Source organism: Necator americanus, chromosome II (genome assembly GCF_031761385.1).
Source record: "Necator americanus strain Aroian chromosome II, whole genome shotgun sequence".
Taxonomy (NCBI): Eukaryota; Metazoa; Nematoda; class Chromadorea; order Rhabditida; family Ancylostomatidae; genus Necator; species Necator americanus.
The window spans coordinates 28,466,336-28,483,916 of record NC_087372.1 but is presented as its reverse complement, the minus strand read 5'-3'; the positions used below and the strand labels follow the sequence as shown (position 1 = coordinate 28,483,916).

General features: G+C 42.9%; 4 protein-coding genes across 5 annotated transcripts; 1 reads left to right on the top strand and 3 right to left on the bottom strand.

Moving 5' to 3' along the window:
- Nucleotides 1-691: 691 nt before the first annotated feature.
- Nucleotides 692-961, top strand: RB195_019770 (uncharacterized protein; the record flags this gene model as incomplete). Its single annotated transcript, XM_064187777.1, has 1 exon — nucleotides 692-961. One exon carries the CDS (start codon nucleotides 692-694, stop codon nucleotides 959-961), a length of 270 nt encoding a protein of 89 aa, XP_064043658.1.
- Nucleotides 962-2,325: 1,364 nt separating this feature from the next.
- Nucleotides 2,326-3,153, bottom strand: RB195_019769 (uncharacterized protein; the record flags this gene model as incomplete). Of its 2 annotated transcripts, none has more annotated exons than XM_064187776.1 (1): nucleotides 2,326-3,153. In XM_064187776.1, the coding sequence occupies one exon, from the start codon at nucleotides 3,151-3,153 to the stop codon at nucleotides 2,326-2,328; it is 828 nt and encodes a 275-aa protein (XP_064043656.1). The 2 variants fall into 2 exon arrangements, with proteins under 2 accessions (XP_064043656.1, XP_064043657.1); XM_064187775.1 differs by having other exon boundaries at nucleotides 2,326-2,793.
- A 769-nt stretch (nucleotides 3,154-3,922) lies between these two features.
- On the bottom strand, nucleotides 3,923-11,202 carry RB195_019768 (uncharacterized protein; the record flags this gene model as incomplete). Its single annotated transcript, XM_064187774.1, has 3 exons — nucleotides 3,923-4,018; nucleotides 4,269-4,410; nucleotides 11,153-11,202. 3 exons carry the CDS (start codon nucleotides 11,200-11,202, stop codon nucleotides 3,923-3,925), a joined length of 288 nt encoding a protein of 95 aa, XP_064043655.1.
- On the bottom strand, nucleotides 4,301-15,836 carry RB195_019767 (uncharacterized protein; the record flags this gene model as incomplete). Its single annotated transcript, XM_064187773.1, has 4 exons — nucleotides 4,301-4,410; nucleotides 11,153-11,280; nucleotides 11,813-11,967; nucleotides 15,717-15,836. 4 exons carry the CDS (start codon nucleotides 15,834-15,836, stop codon nucleotides 4,301-4,303), a joined length of 513 nt encoding a protein of 170 aa, XP_064043654.1.
- Between the last annotated feature and the right edge of the window lie 1,745 nt (nucleotides 15,837-17,581).

Genomic DNA, 17,581 nt, shown 5'->3' with positions numbered 1-17,581 from the left:
TATACCACTGGAAAGGGGGTACGACAAGGCGACACTATGTCGCCGAAGCTGTTCACGGCTGCATTGCCAAGGATAATGAAATCACTTTCGTGGGAAGAAAGGGGCATACGTGTTGACGGAAGATTTCTCTCCAACCCTCGTTTCGCGGGCGACATCTTTCTCTCTTCGAGCAGTACCAATGAAGCAGAAGCGATGCTGAAGGAACTGAACGAAGTAGGGATGAGAATAGGACTGCGAGTAAACAAAGAGAAGACATAGTTAATGAAGAACTGCCAGGACGGAGGAGTACAACGTAAAGGCTCTTAAATCCTGGAAACTTCGTCATACGTATTCTTGACGATCTTTGAATATGGAAGATGAGGTGAAGGAAGAACTGAATAGAAGGAGAGCAGGATGGACAACATTCGCAGCCGCTGGAAGCTACGGACCAACTGACGGACCAAGATCTTCGCGCCCCTCTGTTCGACTCGACACTTCTTTCAGCGTTCTGTTACGCAGCGGAGACGTGGACAGAAACCGCTGCCACGTCTGGGAAGCTACTTACCACCTACAGAGCCATTGAGAGATGCCTTTTAAGTTCAACCGGCGCACACAAGCCGGTCTTCGCAGCTCCGACTTAAGAGGAATGTCTCGTCTTCGCCATCCAGCGGAATATATATCGAAAGCAAAGCATTGATGCGCCGGTCACATTATGAGAAGAATCGACGATAGATGGACTAAAAGATCGCTAGAGTGGATCCCAAGAGAACCTAAACGCCCTCGAGAGAGACCTCCAACGAGATGGGGTGACGTGTTCGCTACACGGATGGACAAGCTGAGAGCTGGATACGGCTCAAGGATCTCGTCAACGTCACTCACAAAACTTGAGAACATCTTGGATGACAATAGAGAGGGAACGAAACGAGTGGAAGAGATGCTGGGGCCCGCAGGTCCAGTGAAGACGGGCCATCTAAGTATCTAAGTAAACATCTAAGTTGCAGTAAAGTGCAGAACGAAAACCGTATATCCGAATATTATATTAATACGATATGGCACATTTTTCTCTATTTAAATTCTCATTCTTACATTTAAAGTTTCTCTTTTCTTCAAGTTTTTCAGAAATAATTTTCAGCAATGATGCTCATGTATTCGTCTCTTCTGTGCTTTGATTATCTATTTGTGTCAAAAAGAAGAGCTTGCCATTGGAGTGATCCCAAGCGCCAACCAAATGACCTCAACAACAGCTTCCTTCCTGCTAACTCACTTTTTCGTTTCCCGTAAACTACAGGAATTCGGGAGGATTACATAGACGAGATCCTTGAGCCGTATCCAGCTCTCAGCTTGTCCATCCGTGTAGCGAACACGTCACCCCATCTCGTTGGAGGTCTCTCTCGAGGGCGTTTAGGTTCTCTTGGGATCCACTCTAGCGATCTTTTAGTCCATCTATCGTCGATTCTTCTCATAATGTGACCGGCGCATCAATGCTTTGCTTTCGATATATATTCCGCTGGATGGCGAAGACGAGACATTCCTCTTAAGTCGGAGCTGCGAAGACCGGCTTGTGTGCGCCGGTTGAACTTAAAAGGCATCTCTCAATGGCTCTGTAGGTGGTAAGTAGCTTCCCACACGTGGCAGCGGTTTCTGTCCACGTCTCCGCTGCGTAACAGAACGCTGAAAGAAGTGTCGAGTCGAACAGAGGGGCGCGAAGATCTTGGTCCGTCAGTTGGTCCGTAGCTTCCAGCGGCTGCGAATGTTGTCCATCCTGCTCTCCTTCTATTCAGTTCTTCCTTCACCTCATCTTCCATATTCAAAGATCGTCAAGAATACGTATGACGAAGTTTCCAGGATTTAAGAGCCTTTACGTTGTACTCCTCCGTCCTGGCAGTTCTTCATTAACTATGTCTTCTCTTTGTTTACTCGCAGTCCTATTCTCATCCCTACTTCGTTCAGTTCCTTCAGCATCGCTTCTGCTTCATTGGTACTGCTCGAAGAGAGAAAGATGTCGCCCGCGAAACGAGGGTTGGAGAGAAATCTTCCGTCAACACGTATGCCTTTTTCTTCCCACGAAAGTGATTTCATTATCCTTGGCAATGCAGCCGTGAACAGCTTCGGCGACATAGTGTCGCCTTGTCGTACCCCCTTTCCAGTGGTATACTGAGGGAGCGGTGGAAAAGCTGTGCCTTCGTGGTGCATCGATCGTGGCAATTGGCTAATGTCCTCACATACGAGGCGTCCACACCTTGATCGACCAGCGCTGACAGTATTGCATTAATTTCTACGCTGTCGAAGGCTTTTTCATAGTTGACGAAGGTTAGAACAAGGGGCAGGCGGTATTCCCGGCAACCTCTATGACCCTCGACACGGTCGAGATGTGGCCCAAGCAGCCGAACCCCTGGCGGAATCCAGCTTGTTCTTAAGGCTGGGCTTCAGCGTCCTAGATATGCGCGTGAGGATGATCCTGGTGAATACTTTGTATAACACGCTCAGCAAGCATATCGGACGGTAGTACCGATGGTCCTCTCGGTCACCTTTCTTATGGATAAGAACAGTTCGCGATGTCTTCCTTTCTTTCTGAAGGTAGGATGTCATGTGCGCTGCTAAGATTACATGAATTGGATGATCACTAGCCTGAAGGAAATCTGCTGATAAAAAATCAGGTCCGGGGGCTGTGCCAGGTTTCATGCTCTTGATAGCGACTCGTAATTCCGAAGGGAGAATCCATGGTGGAGCTTCACCAATGGGGATGATCGGGCTTGACACAGGAGTTGATGAAGGGGAAAGGTTCGAGTAGAACCTCTCCGTAACGACTTCCATTTCACGACGAGAAGACGTGCGAGTCCCGTCTTCGCTCAGCAAGGCTCCTAGCAAAATATGGTATTCGCGGAGATCCCTGCGGCACTTCTCTAGACTCGTTCTTCTTTGTGCTGCTTCCAGAACCTTCTTCTGTCCGTATTTTGAAAAATAAAATAATAATAAAATAAAATAATCCCCCTGCAACGCTTTTGAGCAACTAGTGTTTGCTACTAACCGCTTAAAGTGCGATACATTCGGATCAAGCCTCAAAGCCCTTCTTCCTTTCAACAATTCCCTGGTAGTTTTCGAAATTCGATCCAAGTTTGTCGTGCGCGGCTTTAAGGCACACTCAGCACAGGCTCGTAATTCTCTGAGCAGCATCTCGTAATCCAGGTCTGGGCTCTCCTGTGTCAGTCACCTTGAGAGAAGAAGTCCTCGAGTACGCTATCTTCGTAGACGACTTCTTTTCTCGAGCGACGAACTCGAGAAGAGCGGCGAACAATGGTACGGCGAGGCGATTGCCGTTTTCATTCCGCTTCCCTAATTCAAATCTTCCGATTCTTTATTCATGTACTGGCGAGCTTCCTAGTTCTGCGTTGAAATTATCGACAACGATTTGTAGACGAACTTCTCGTTGCGGATCGCTTATTCCAGCTCCTCGTAAAACGCGTCCAATTCGGATTCATCAGCTGCTGATGTTGAGTAGCAGTTGATGATACTGATGGGTTTTTGGCGCAGATGGCGGAGACGAAGAATGGTGACAGGATCATGTGAGAATCGACAAAATGGACGACAGATGAGTGCACAACGAAGCCATCACCGCATATATTACATTTTACGGAACCTTCTCTCCTGACTGGTGTACCGTCATTCATCTGTCGTACGTCGCTCCTTCTGAGTTCGTCTCCTGCAGAGCAATCACGTGAAATTTAACACACTCTGCAGCTTGGAGAAGGGCATGCAGGTCAGCGTCTGTGGACACTGTTCTCGGGTTGCAAGTACACAGTCTGAGACAGTCTCCATGGCGATTCGTGCGTGTGTCGCCTTGGTCCAGAATCAATGACGTCCTGAGCAACCTGAGATTTGATCGCCTCTCACCGGTCGCCATACTGTCCGACGTCTGAGACGGCAGGGCCCAGTGTGCAGGGTACTAAGGCAGTGAATATGTTGGAGTGGCAAAAAGACTTTTCCCCAAACTAAGCATCCCTGCCACGGCGAGCTTAGCTTTCACAGGTTGTAGCCCAACCTATAAGGATTAGGAAGCCACTTTTCGACATTTTGCCAACACAGTGGTGAATCTTAGCAGTGGTTTACTCTTAGGTTCCGAGCATTCCGAGAAGTCGGAATGCCGGATGTTTCGAACTACTTGTCAGCTTGGGAGACTCTGTCGGAGGACGAACCTCCGCTGTGCATCGCAGTTCGACGCCTAGAGTCACCTCCACGCCACTATGAGGCGCTAAACCGTTATGGAGGGAATACTTGTAAATAATTCATACCTTTCCGCTGAATTCAGGAAATGTAATTTCCGTCACGCCACCGTTGACAAAGTTTGCTCTTGTTTCGAGAAGATTCCAAATTTTCGGCGATACTGTGAGTATAAGTGGTTGGTTAGAATCGATCTTCTTCTCTTCTTCGGATCTAGAAATTGAGCATTAAGAACAGGGCAAATTTATGTAACAATACTGTAACGTATTTTAAGGTACAGTTGGAGTCAAATATATCATGCTGGTGTGAGGTATTGCGACCTACTGTTCTTCCCGTTAATAAAACGATTGGCCGACAGGACGATGACCTAGGAGTTCTTTTTCATTATTCTTGGTAGTTTTATCTCCTTTTCCGTTCGTCTCTATAATTGCATGGTTCGTGGGTATTGGAAAAGAAGACCGAGAAAGGAATTTCTGTTGAAATCTCTTGTAACTGTGAATGATCAGCGTTCTTCGTAGAAATTTCTTAGACTACAACGGGAAGGAAAGCTGATCAAAAGCAATGGCAGGAAGAAAATAGGCCAGAAACTTAGCTCATAGAAACTCAAGTTTTTAGGAGCACTTCTAGTAGTAAGCAAAAAAGATATTCCTAGGACGGTGACTGCGGTGGATACTAATACTGCAAAATCACACGAGAAATCCAATTCATTGCAGGCGGCTAGCACGGAAGAGAACTTTAAAATTAACGAAAGAGGAGTTTGCTTAGAGTATAAATCGTGGACCACTAAACGAAAAAGAATGAAAACTTCATTGCACTACGCTCCCCCACCCATCCACCTCCCGCTCCTTCCTCTAATCAAGACTGCTACTTGTTTGCGCAAGTCACATTTCTATGGATATCTAGCAACACCAGGAGAGCTCCCTCGAGAGCGCTACACTTCCATTCATACCTTTCAGATACAAAAATAGACTTAGGGTTTTCTTTGTTGAAAGAATAAGACATTTGTCTGGGTTTCGACCTCACTTTCTCAGGCTGTGAAGAAGACGAACACGACCAAACGTTAGCCAAGAATGAAAGATTATAATGTCCTCGAGTATGGATCAATTCAAGAAAACAATTACTGAACAAAACAAAAACCGAAGAAAGGAGGGAGGAACCCCGAGGAACTTATCGACGGAATGATTCAACTAACATGCTTAAGCCAGTATACCACGAATCTGACTTGGGGAGGGAATCCGTGGAGATAGAGAAGAAGTTGTAGATTGCGGTATCCGGGGCGGTTCCGCTCACCCCTTCTAAATCAACGTAAATTAACGTCGTGAGGACCACTTTGATTACTGGGAGATACGGATACTATAGATTAGTACGCTCCTCTATGTACACGCTCCGCTCCCCTCAGAAGTCTATTCATTGGTTTATCCCGGAAGGGCTGGTGAGGAAACCTCATTGACGTTAGACCGCTCGAACCTGCGGATGCGGCGCTTGTACAAAGGTGGCGCGTTGCAAATGAAATCGTCGTGAAAAGGCGTCTTCCACGGTCTTTTTCTTCTTTCTTCTGTTTTTATGACGATGGACGACAAATGAGCGGATCTACCCCCGATCCCGCAATCTAAAACCCAATCTCTTAATTCTCCCGCGAATTCCCTCTCTACGTCAGATTCGTGGTATGCTGCCTTTAAGGCTAGATGATTTTATGCTCATCTCTAGTGAGAACGTAAAGTGTCAAGCCGACATAAAGCTTTTGACGCGAACTGCATCGATATAATAGTACCACAACTCTAAGCAAAGTACATGGTCCACCGCCTCATCCATCAATCCTATTAGGACAACTAATACCTAGTGAAACCATTGATATTTTTCGTAGTTTGTGGTTTAAGAGTGGTTTTCTCGTCGTCCTTCAGAAGAAATGTTTCTTACGAAATGAAATCGTGATTAGAAACGACTTTCCAAGCAAAGTACAAAAAAAAAGTCTCAGAATTTCTATCATGTTACTCAGCGAAAGACGCTGTCTGATCTCGTTTAAAAGCCATACAAAAGTCTAAAGGTTTGGACTGCACAAAGCCAAGTTAATGTTATGGCAAATGTGGATAAAAGGACAAGGTCACTGGCACCTCAGCCCACTTGAGAAGCGCCACCGCGTTGTAATGCAATTCGTAGTCGTTCAGGTTTTGCAAAGTGTGTTAGCCTATACAATGATGACTTGTGGGGGCCAGCCGATCATCATTTCACTGCTTTTTCCCTTTCACATAAATCTGGCACCAATTTATCCATCCCGGAGGGATGAAAGACTTGGTTGACACTAGGGCGGTTTCGAACTCCAATCGTGCGAGCGCAGCGGACCTCTTCCCGACTGCGCTGCACCCGCCCGGCAGATGTGGGTTTGCCATTAAGTCGTTGCAGGGTCGTGAATTTTGTTCCGACTCCTCCTTGCATCAGCCCACGCAGGAGTGCATGTTGGATCAAAGCGACATGAGGCTCAAATGCCAGTACCCCCAGGGTACTGACATTTTGCGTTATTTCTGGCATGTTTTATATCTTTTTAGGCCTTTCTTTCTCTTCTTTTACGTTTGTTCCATGGTCCGTTAGGTTTGCCGCATTTCTTTTTGTTACAGTAACCTCCACAGTATCTGTATTCATCCTATGCTACTATAAAAGTCTTCTTTAATGCTGCTGCTGTCGAAGCTTGGTTCAATTTCAATGCAAATTTTAAAGAGATCTCCATAAAAAAAGTTATTATGGAAAGCCTAGCAGAAGTATTAAAGAAGAAAACAAGAAAAGGAAGAAATAAGAAGCAAAAAGATGAATAGAAGCCAGAAATAACACCAAATAACCATCCTGCTGGTGGCACTTGGCGGATTCCCAAACAAAGAGGTTGCAACCACTTGCAAGCGGTCGAAAACCGCGTTGCTTCAACGTGACCGCTCGTGCGGAATACAGCGTCATGTTGTTTTGACGCTCCTTTTGGATTGCCCGCAGAATTCATAGTCGCGCAGGCAGCGCTAACCGCGCGCTCTACGGTTTGCTGATTTATTAAGCGCATGAGTGTGAACGCTCAATAACCATCAAAACGCAAACCCGAGTGGGCGGCATCGCCTGCGCGGCTGTGAACTCTGAAGGCAGCGTTATTTGAGTGCATCATCATCTCCAGCGTCTGATGTTCCGAAAATTTTCTTTCCATCACTTTTTTCTGTTCTAAGTTTTGCGATTCCCTTGGTTTCACTAATTTAAAGGTTTAAGAACAGCGATCAATGTCCAATTAATAATTCTTCTCACGAATGGTGAAATATTATAGTGTTGAACTGTTGAAAAGTTTAACAGATGATAAAAGTAAAATCGTTCACACCCATGCTCACATCAACAAACAAATACTACTAATAAACTGAGAACGACATCGACAAAAAAAACCAACCCCAACTTGAGAAACTATATCAGCTTAGTGGGATAGCAACACCTACAGTTGACCGTAGGTTGTGGCTTACTTCGAAAGAAGGTTATAGTGCAGACGAAATCGTTTCGACGAAAAGGCGAAAAATGAAGCTACAAATGAAAGTGAAGAAGTGAGAAACTAAAACAAAGGCGCAAAATTAATCATACGAGCACAAACCATAAAATGAAAACTAATCGAATGTATTGCGATAGTGCAGACTAGCGTACCAGTACATAGAGCGCAAAACTCCATCCGAAGCGAATTTCTACGGACGCTTAAAGGCTCACCCCACGAATCTGAGGTGGTGCAGATTTCAGGTGGAGTATTCGTATACGGGATGGGAGACTATGGAGAAGGGGGGTGATTCCGTCCGTTTCTTCCTAATTGCCGTAAAAAACAGCCCGGAAGATGCGGCGGCGCATCAAGTCTGGCGCGCTCCAGTCGAACTCCTTGTGGAAAATAGTGCGCTAGGACGACTGAAGAGGCAATTTAAAGAGGCAATGACTAGGTTTCTTCTTTGTATGCTATGGAATTGAATAACGTGACCCTTGGGTGTAATCGACGGTGCTCACAACGGTGAGCAGTATGTAGTATATAAATAATATCTTCCAGTAGTAGTATCTTCATTGGTGGTCGATTTCACACCCTTTCAGCGCATGTGCTGCAAAAATGCTTTTTAGTGTTTGGCAAATGCTGTAAAACTATGGGATACATTGACATTGATCTACTTTTGCTATGGACGGTGGAATCATGACAGCTAATGCTCTTCTCACATTCACTGATCACAATTCGTGCATATGCCAAAAAAACATTCGAACTCTCCAAAGTAATCTATGATTCTAAGATAATCTGTAGTAAGACCCTCTTTAACCTGATTTCGAATATTTGAGTATTGGGAGGAAAAATGAAGAGAGCAAAGAGAAGAAGGCGAGAGAAATATTGATCTCAAATAAACTCATATTAAGAGATGCAAAATGTTAGAAAAATATAATAGATGGCGTGAAGTATTTTTGAGGATTTTGCTGGTATAATTTTACACCCTTTTTAGGACTAGTTTGAGAAAACAAATTTTGGGAAAATATTAAATAAATGAAAAGCATCCAGATTAGGTTAAAAGTGAGGGGTCACGGGAACGAAGGCAAGAAAAAGAGTGTAAATTATACAATGCGTTCTGAACGAAGCCTTGCGGCCTTGTTTTTAAGTGAGTTGTTCCTAAGAAAAATTTCACCAAGAAAATGGAAAATACTGAGTTTGAGAGAAGAAATCAAAAAGTGAGTATCCTGTACACATAGCCGGCCGAACCTAATCGAGGTCACCAGTCTACAAACCCTTACGGAGCAAGGTAGTGTGACGCCGTTTTTATTGCAACTGTCCGGGCCAAAACCTGACAAAAATGGGCACTTTGTATTTAGTGTACGAGAGTTAAAAGAGTACATTTCTGTTCCGACAGTGACGAATTTATTATTTTCACTCGAGAAGGCAATTTCGATGCTGTTACTGAGCAAAGGCAGACATCCACAGGCGCAATTAGGGATAAAATTAGTACAATGTAGGCTCCACTATCGACGTTCAAAGTGAATTTCATGCAATAAGGTTGGCTGCGGCTTGTAAAGAGAGATTTCTTCTTAATTTCTACGAAGTTTGATGCTTCTAGCTTTTCCTAGTTTTTTGAAACCTAGTTTAGAAAGATTTTAAATGTTTTAAATGTTGTTATCGAATTTTCGAGTTTTCTCAACTACCTTTGGAGAGAACACCTAAAGAAACTAAAATTTTCAGTTGATGGTTTTCCTTGATACATTATCAAAATATGGCATCGAACTTTTCAACCGTGCTACCGTAATCTCACAACGGGAAAAGTGCGAAATCTCAGATATTTGGCAACAGGTCTAAATCGGTAGGACTTCAAGCAATGTCCAATAACTCAGCTTGTAGCTTCTAAAGACAAACTCTGTTTGAAATGTGCTGTAGAAGAAGATTTATGGTATCATAATACATTTTTACTTTCTTCCAGATTTCGTTCTTATAAAAGCTATTTGAGAAGAAATTGAGAAAATGCCAAGTTGTTCGACTTTTTCTCAACTACCTTTCAAAAAAACCAAAGGGTCCCTGAGAAAGATGTTTCAAGACTTTTGTAGCGCAAATCCTCCTATACAGAAAGCAGCCACCTTTGTCTTCCATCGTCTCTTCTTTAGCCCGTTATTCATGTTTATTTCAAGCTACTAAAATCCAACCGGTCTAGCAGTAATTTCCAATCAGGTCCTGACTGTAATTGCTAAACTCACCTCTAAATAGCATATATACGCGGCGAACAGTGCTCTTAATACAATTTCAGAAAAACTGCCGGTGAAATGTTTTTCTCAATAATTTTTTTCCGGTTCTGCAAAAATCAAGACTCCGACGGGTATCGAACTATTCATTGTCTGTAATCACTGTCAATGAGTACAACTGTGTGTAGGGAGTAGAAAATAGTGAAAAAATACTTTTAGAACGCTCGTATTAGTTTTTTTTTTGCAAAAGTTGCATTTTGCAAAAGTGGAAAAATTCATGCAGGGATCAAACTCTCAAACATTCGTTTTCATTGTCTATGAGTAAAATTGTTTGTGAATAGTAGGAAATAGTGTGAAAATGGATTTAAAATGTGTTTTCCGTCGTTTCCAGCTGTTTTTTCCACTTTGCAAAAATACTGGTTTCTGTGGGGATCGAACTCCCGACCGTTTCTGATTATTATCAAAAAGGAATTATGATACACGTTGAGAGCTTCTTCGTCTTTTCAATTTACATGTATACACATGTTCTGACTTACTTCTATTCCTCACAGTGAGTTGTCAGTGGCGTCTATATTATATTATATATTTTTATTTTACTTGCAGCACCTTATATTAATATCCAGTGTGGTAGTATTGTAATGTTTGCTATATTATATTATTTGATTTATTTGTTAAGAATCCAATTTCTTTCTTTAATTCTGTTCATTATAACTAGTTTTTCATTGCTAAATGGCGGCTATACTAGAAATAATGAGAAAGAAGGGGACGTTTTCTGGAGAGCCTTCCATGGAGGGGGTTGTTATCAGGAGGGTTTTTTCCCCAATTACACACACACAATTACTTGACCCTGGTTAGAAGCACAAAAGCAGGAGATCCAGTTCGCGCTTTTATGGTATAATTGATAACTGATCGCTGTTCTGAAGGTTTCAAACTCGCAAAACCAATCAGAAACATGAGGAGGAACGCATTGAAACAATCATATAGCCCACTCAATTAAAAGATAGACTTTTTGTTCCAATAACTTAAGTGTCACATGAAACTCTAAAAAAAAACAAGAGCAATAACAACGACAGGATGACATAAGAGGCTAACGATGATAACAAGAGAGCAAGGGAATTTGCGTTCAAGGGTATCAATATGCTGCCAACGCGACTCATTCGCCATGTTGCGATGAAGTGGGTCGAAAAACGTGGCATCAACGGGATTCCAAAGAAATTTGTTAGCTTTTCAGGGTTGGGGTTATGAAAAATAAGTGACTCACATAACCGTACTGAGTGAAAAGGAAGAAAATAGCAGTATAGCGGCAAGCATTGTTCCGGAAACTCAGAGATGATCACGTTTCCAAGGATTCGTACACTGTGGTTGGAAACCGGAATTCGCCAAGAAGTCCTAAAAACTATCCATACATTGCTGAATTCTTGTTTTCATGAGAACATATTAGTGATAATGATATATTTTTCCCAATTTCCGAGTTAGTCATCGTGCAAATCTGTTTCTAAGAATGTTTTGAAAAGATTGAAATGGAATGAGTGCATGGATGTGTAGAATTACCTCTTTGCACTTCAGTCTAATCAGTCACACTGAACAGCAACCGCAGGAACAAACTAATATTTTTTATCTGGAATTGTTGGAATAAGCCAAAGGGTGGCACCGCTACGACGACAAGTTTCCGATCCATACATCATGATAGGACGAATTGCGAAGAGGTAGACTTGTAGCTTATCTTCGTTGACGACAGACACTTGGTCAATGAGTTGAGTCCCGTATTGGTTTTAGTTTTTTTTTGTTTTTTTTTTGCTAAAAACCTCTGTTGTAGCTGCCATCATTTTTCATTATACAGCTCAAATAACAAAACTTATCCAAAAGTTCAATAGGTTGTCCGTCTACCCTCATTCCCGTTGAATGTCTCGAGGAGACTGACATCTGCTCGTATTTGTCAGGTCGGAGTAGCAGTCCGTAGGCTGCAGCTAATTTAGATACAAGGTGAACAACATCCTGTATCTTTGCGCAGCTGTAAGCAAATATTACTGCATCGTCGGCGTACTCGAGTTCCACCACGGGACGGTGTAGACGGCGCTTAAATGACATCATATTGTTCAACTGTTCTTCGAATTATGTTGTCGACCCCAAAGATGAACAGATTTGTCCCGCCACGGCTCCTTTTCTCACTTCAGGTTCACTTCGAACGGTGTAGTACATCCAGTTGGTGTTCGAACCGCTGCATTTGTTCTTATGTTCATGTCGTGCATTAAGAGAAAGAATAATCCTGAAACTCCATCAGCGCAAAAAGATTTAAGAAGACGGTCTTTTTGAGAAGTAGGAGACTTTTTTCCGCATTCGCCGTCCTTTAGACCTGCGAAGTCGAGATTCAGTTCCTGTTAAACTCCTTTTCTGGAACAGTACTATCAAGAACTGAAGAAGAACTAGGAGATGGTCGGGATAAAATCGACGTCATAGACAGCTCTAGATGTTCATGTGTGAACCAAAGGGATATACTTTGTCGGAACGTAATCTGAAGCTTAAAAGTCGGCATTTTCTGCTCTCGCTGCTCTCCTGGAGTTAAAGGGGCTATCTCTTGTCACGTAAGATGACGGCGTCGATGATTCCTTTTGAACGCGGGTGCATTGATGAGGTTCATCTGCTCGTAAAGATTTATCAGACGACTTCCGTTGCCCGATGTTTCCTCCGCGGGATAGAACCATTTTCCAAGCACTTCGGATTGTTGCATGATATTTTGGATATCAACGGTTGAGTTCATCATAAAATGCGTTCTTGTTGTTGAAGCCTTTAGCGGTTTGCATAGATGCGTGAGCACTTACGATCCAGAGTTTGAGTCCTCTGGGATCTCGAATAAAGGCACATCTTGACGACATTAAGAGATCCAAATTGCCCACCAGGTTGTTGTAATCCTCACATGTATTAATTCCTACATAATTCCTCACATGTATTGTGCAGGCTCCTACTTTCCTTTCATCAGCAATGCCGCAGTAGATGGCGTAATTGCCGATACTGACCCGTGCTTCCTGCAATGCAGCAAACGGTGCTTGCAGGTATTGCAGCAATCTCGACAGAGCAGCTTGTTGGAGTTCACTTGATAGCGACGGTTAGTTCAATGTTACGTGTCGAATGTATGTTGCCAAAGATTCCATGTTTCCCTGACGCATTAGGCCTCTCAGGTATAGGGTCCACATGGTGCTGGACGAAAGCACCTGTTTGCAATGTATGGGAAGTTTTGCTATATAATAGAGCGGGTTATGCAGCTCGTATGCTCCCAAAGCGTATGCTTAAGTGTCCGATTGTGCTAAGTGAAGGCAGGACCATCACAGGTAGCAATCAGATTTCTATACATGGCTCATTGATGCATAAATTACATAATACAAGCAAAAAAACCCTAGTTAGTTGCTTACCTAAAGAATCTGCAAACAGCTTTCTTAAATAATTAATGCTTAGTGGGAGTGAGAACCTTTTTGCATATAGTGAAATAGTCTCTGCTCTGCTCTGCTAACGAGAAGTTATTGCCTCACTGACTATCTAGGCATAGTAAAGCCAATCATAAATCTTGGACCACGTGTTATCGATTTTCGGATGGAGAAGAAACTAGAAATTTTCAAACTAGTATAACCATGAGGATTTTGTGAACCATGATTAGATCATTTCTTCTTCCTCTTAGGGGAAGAGGTTCTAAAACAAACAGCCTATTTCTGGATGATGCACCAGGTACTGCAGCATAATCGAATTCATAATTCAAGACCGTATAATTCAAGACCTGACTATGATTATTTTCGTGCAAAGTTATTCTCAATTTTTTTGAGTCTGCCTATAGCTACCTTTGTTAGCTAAATATGGCCTATTCATGGAATTGGCGATTATATATAAGACCACGCCCACGTACAATCAATTTGTAGTGCTTGCCTTCTTGGTGCACGTATGTACTTCTTTAACTAGCAAATCAGAAAAGTGGTGGTCAAGATGTTTAATTCGCAAGAGGAAAAGATCCACATTGTCGCGCAAAAGTATGAAATGTTCCAGCAGAAGACGCCATACTCGAATATATACGGTGCAAAGCGAAAGACTTCGGCTCCATCAAGTGTTTCCTCTTGTAAATGATATACAAATGAAATGCAATGCATAAAATGCGTTTTTCGCCCGATATATATGCAATGCATGTGATTTTTTTATAACGGTTCTTCTGTATCGTTATAGATTTCTTATAGATATTTCGATTTTTTTAATTCTTCAAATCTTTAGCAACCGCCGAAATGCAGAAGTAAGTCATTTAAATAACCATAAAGAGATGGAAAAATGGTTTGTAGATACTATAAAGGAATAGTTGCTGAGTGGTCCCGCGAAACAAGAGCATTTTGTTCGAACTATCCTTGACCGTTTCGTTCATATTCGCATCAGGATCCTACAAGACGTATATGTCAATCACCTGGTACGATTTTTCTCGTGGACTGTAAACGCATTATGCAGGCAATAAAATATTTTACTGATCGTCCACTAGCTTTATTGCGGCTTTTCTGGCTCTGCACCTGCAGATTTGATAATGCTGCTTATAAAAGTTATTATCTTCATTACACCTCCACACTCACAATTGTTCTGAAGCAGCCTGCTCGCTTGACATACTTCACTTAATCTTCGATCCGATATTATCGCCTTACGCGATTACCTACACCCGCGCCGAGGTGTGTCCTCCTTGAACATAACTCGGTCCAATATCCTCGATCTACAGCAAGAGGTCAGGCGAAATCCACTCATTCGTCGCTGTCTAGTATCATGTGAGACTTTAATTTCCCGCATTCGGGTAACCTTGAAACATAAAAAAAATAGAGACATAAAACTTTGCAACTTGTATAGCCCGAATATGTCTACAGCGTATACTCGAGTATCTGATTGCTTCTAGCACAATAAAGGCTTCCAAGCAGCAATCAGATTCGTATACGCGGCACCAAAACATTCTATTAAAGGTGTCTGTCAAGAGCTGAATCTCTGGGCTGAATTTCCAAATAAGCACGAAATATTCGGAATTCAGCTACATAGGAATGCTTGTTGAAAAAATTGGTTTCGTCCATAAACACCCGCTGCTTATTTATTCGTCCACCATATTTCCTACGGCGAAACAAAAATTCCTGCAGCTGCTGCGTTTGCCGAGCCCATACTCATTGTTTAAAGACCACCCTCCGTTTTACAATACAAAAACAACCTTTTTGCGACCCAACAGAACGGAAGAATTCGAAACTTCTGTACTGCGTTCCACTGTTCGTGTGACTGATCGGCCTTTGGGGCCGATCAGTCACATTAGGCTTCCGCCCAACCTAACGACATAACTCCGTCCTTCTATTCACTAACCACAATCAGCGACGCAACAGTACCCTCACAAATCTTCTGTAAGCGATTGAAAGCCGCTTGACCTTGTACGTAACAGGTTACGCGATTTTTTACCCGAACTAACGTTTTGATCGGAATATACCCAAAATACCCAACCCAAAATACATCCGGGTTAGAGCAACCGAATTGCATTACGATGTGATTGGAAGTACACCGCAATTCTATTCTATTCCGCAAGCTTTACCGCTCCCTTCTCCCACTCGAAGCGCGTCGTAGAATCCGAGTCCGAAATCAGAGCGCTGGAGGCGTTTTGGACTGCCATAATACCAAAAATGAAGGGAAATGATCAGTGCGTTGCAATATCAAACGAACTCGCCCAACATCAAAACGGATTTGATCTGTGTGGCGGACCACTTATAAATCCCACGAACTCACAGCAGTATCGGAGGTAATTTTTTATGCTACCACATTGAGAACATGTAGAAGTAAACACTGACCGTGGTGTTGTCTTTTGTGTTTGCAAACCGTCTGAATGGTTTCTGTAAGGTAATGGTGCGTTTGAGAGGATAACTTAACGCCGAATCGTTAAATGTTATCAAAGAATGATCAATAATCATCTTGGCTAGAGTCTAAGCAAATTTAGGCAATACATATTCAACATTTTATAACATCAATACACCGAAATTCAAGGACAGTCGAACGTGAACAAATTATATCATCATTTCTAGCGAGCATATTTCTATACTTGAGCCCAGAAAAAGTACCATTGAGTGCTGCAGTGGTAGTTGGTGAGAGCAAGTTTCATTTTTATTTTATTTCTGAGCCGTTCGGGAGTACTCTTGGGGTTATTTCACAAGCTGAGAACAGCAATGGCATCCTGTCCTGATGACTGATTAATTAGGAGCCTGGATTCCATATAGTTATATTATCCTTTGTGCGCAATTCCACACAGTTTATCCTCTGTGAACACATTTTAACGGCACTTTAAAGACTCGTGTATTTTGGCGGCATATTATCGAGATGACCGCCCACGGCACTTTATCCAAGACGACCGCGCACTGCGGATGTCTTGCTTTTGTCGCTCCGAGTGAGCACTCTATTGTCGTTTGACTACTGGTAAACTTTACTACCACTGAGCCACCACCACTCTAGGACACAAGCCCAATTGCACTGCTTTTAGTGCGAAAAAAGGATGTTACTCTTTCCTTCGCACCACCACACCTCCATTCAGCATATAGAAAGACGCTTCTTGACCAAGGGAAAAAGAATCGATATCGACGAAAACTGCTTCTTGTGGCTAACCCATGCGTGTGTTTTACGGAAACTGTGTTCGGATTTGAATTCTACAGCCAGTTAGTGTCACATTCGTGTTTTACATCTGTAAATACCTGAAAGAGGCCTCGCTGACTACAAAATCCGGTCCCGTCCGCCTACTGCCTCCCTTGTAGTTATCTCAGCACCAAGAAAGTTGTAGACCATGTCCTTCGAGCAGTTTGCGGGTAAACGATCACTCCATCCATCACATCCGATGTGAAGCATTTAAATGCGTAAATTGAGCGAAGCATTACCTACTAAGATCGACAAACGCAAGCGATGTACTGAATCAGACCCAATTCAGAAGTACTCCGCATCCACAAAGAACTCCCACTCTCAATTAGGTCACGGTTATTAATGGAGCCTAGAGCGAACAGGTCCCTCATGTACAGTGTGTTCAAACGGACAGCACGCGATTAGGGTGGGCGTGGCTCCTGCTCATAAAATTCAGCGGTTCATCCTGAACATGTGGCAAGAGGGCGCGCTGTTGCTCTTGGGGCGCGTTTCTCTCCGGTGCTGACGTGTCCGACATCGCTCAATAGTGGCCATGACTTCGCCGCTCCTTGTCTTCCTCAGCACTGTTATTGCGAGTTGGCGGATTTCCTGACATTACTTAGTTTTTACAATTTGTTTTTGGTTTATCTCAAGATCTGGATTGAGATTTCGTGCTTGCTTTGTGGAGTTCCTCGAGATATCCTTGTAGTTATAGCTTGAAGATCTTTGGAAAAAAGATCGGATCTGGATGTTTTTACTGGCTGCTTGCAGGGCCAACATCTTCATTTCGCTGTGTGTGTTTATTTCTGATCACTCTGTGCTTATATTCTCATTGTATTACCATTCTATGACGGTTATTTAGTTTACTATCTCGCCGGGAATCGTGACCGGCATTCCGGTCATCTGAAACCTGTTCCTCATCTCGCAGCGTATGTTGACCTCATTTAAATACTTTCGCCATCTCTGCGCTTTGTTCCGTTAGTTTTCCTTGATGTTATGGATCGATATGTTCTTTCGATAGTTTTGAACCGGAACTATTTCCTCTTCTCCATGC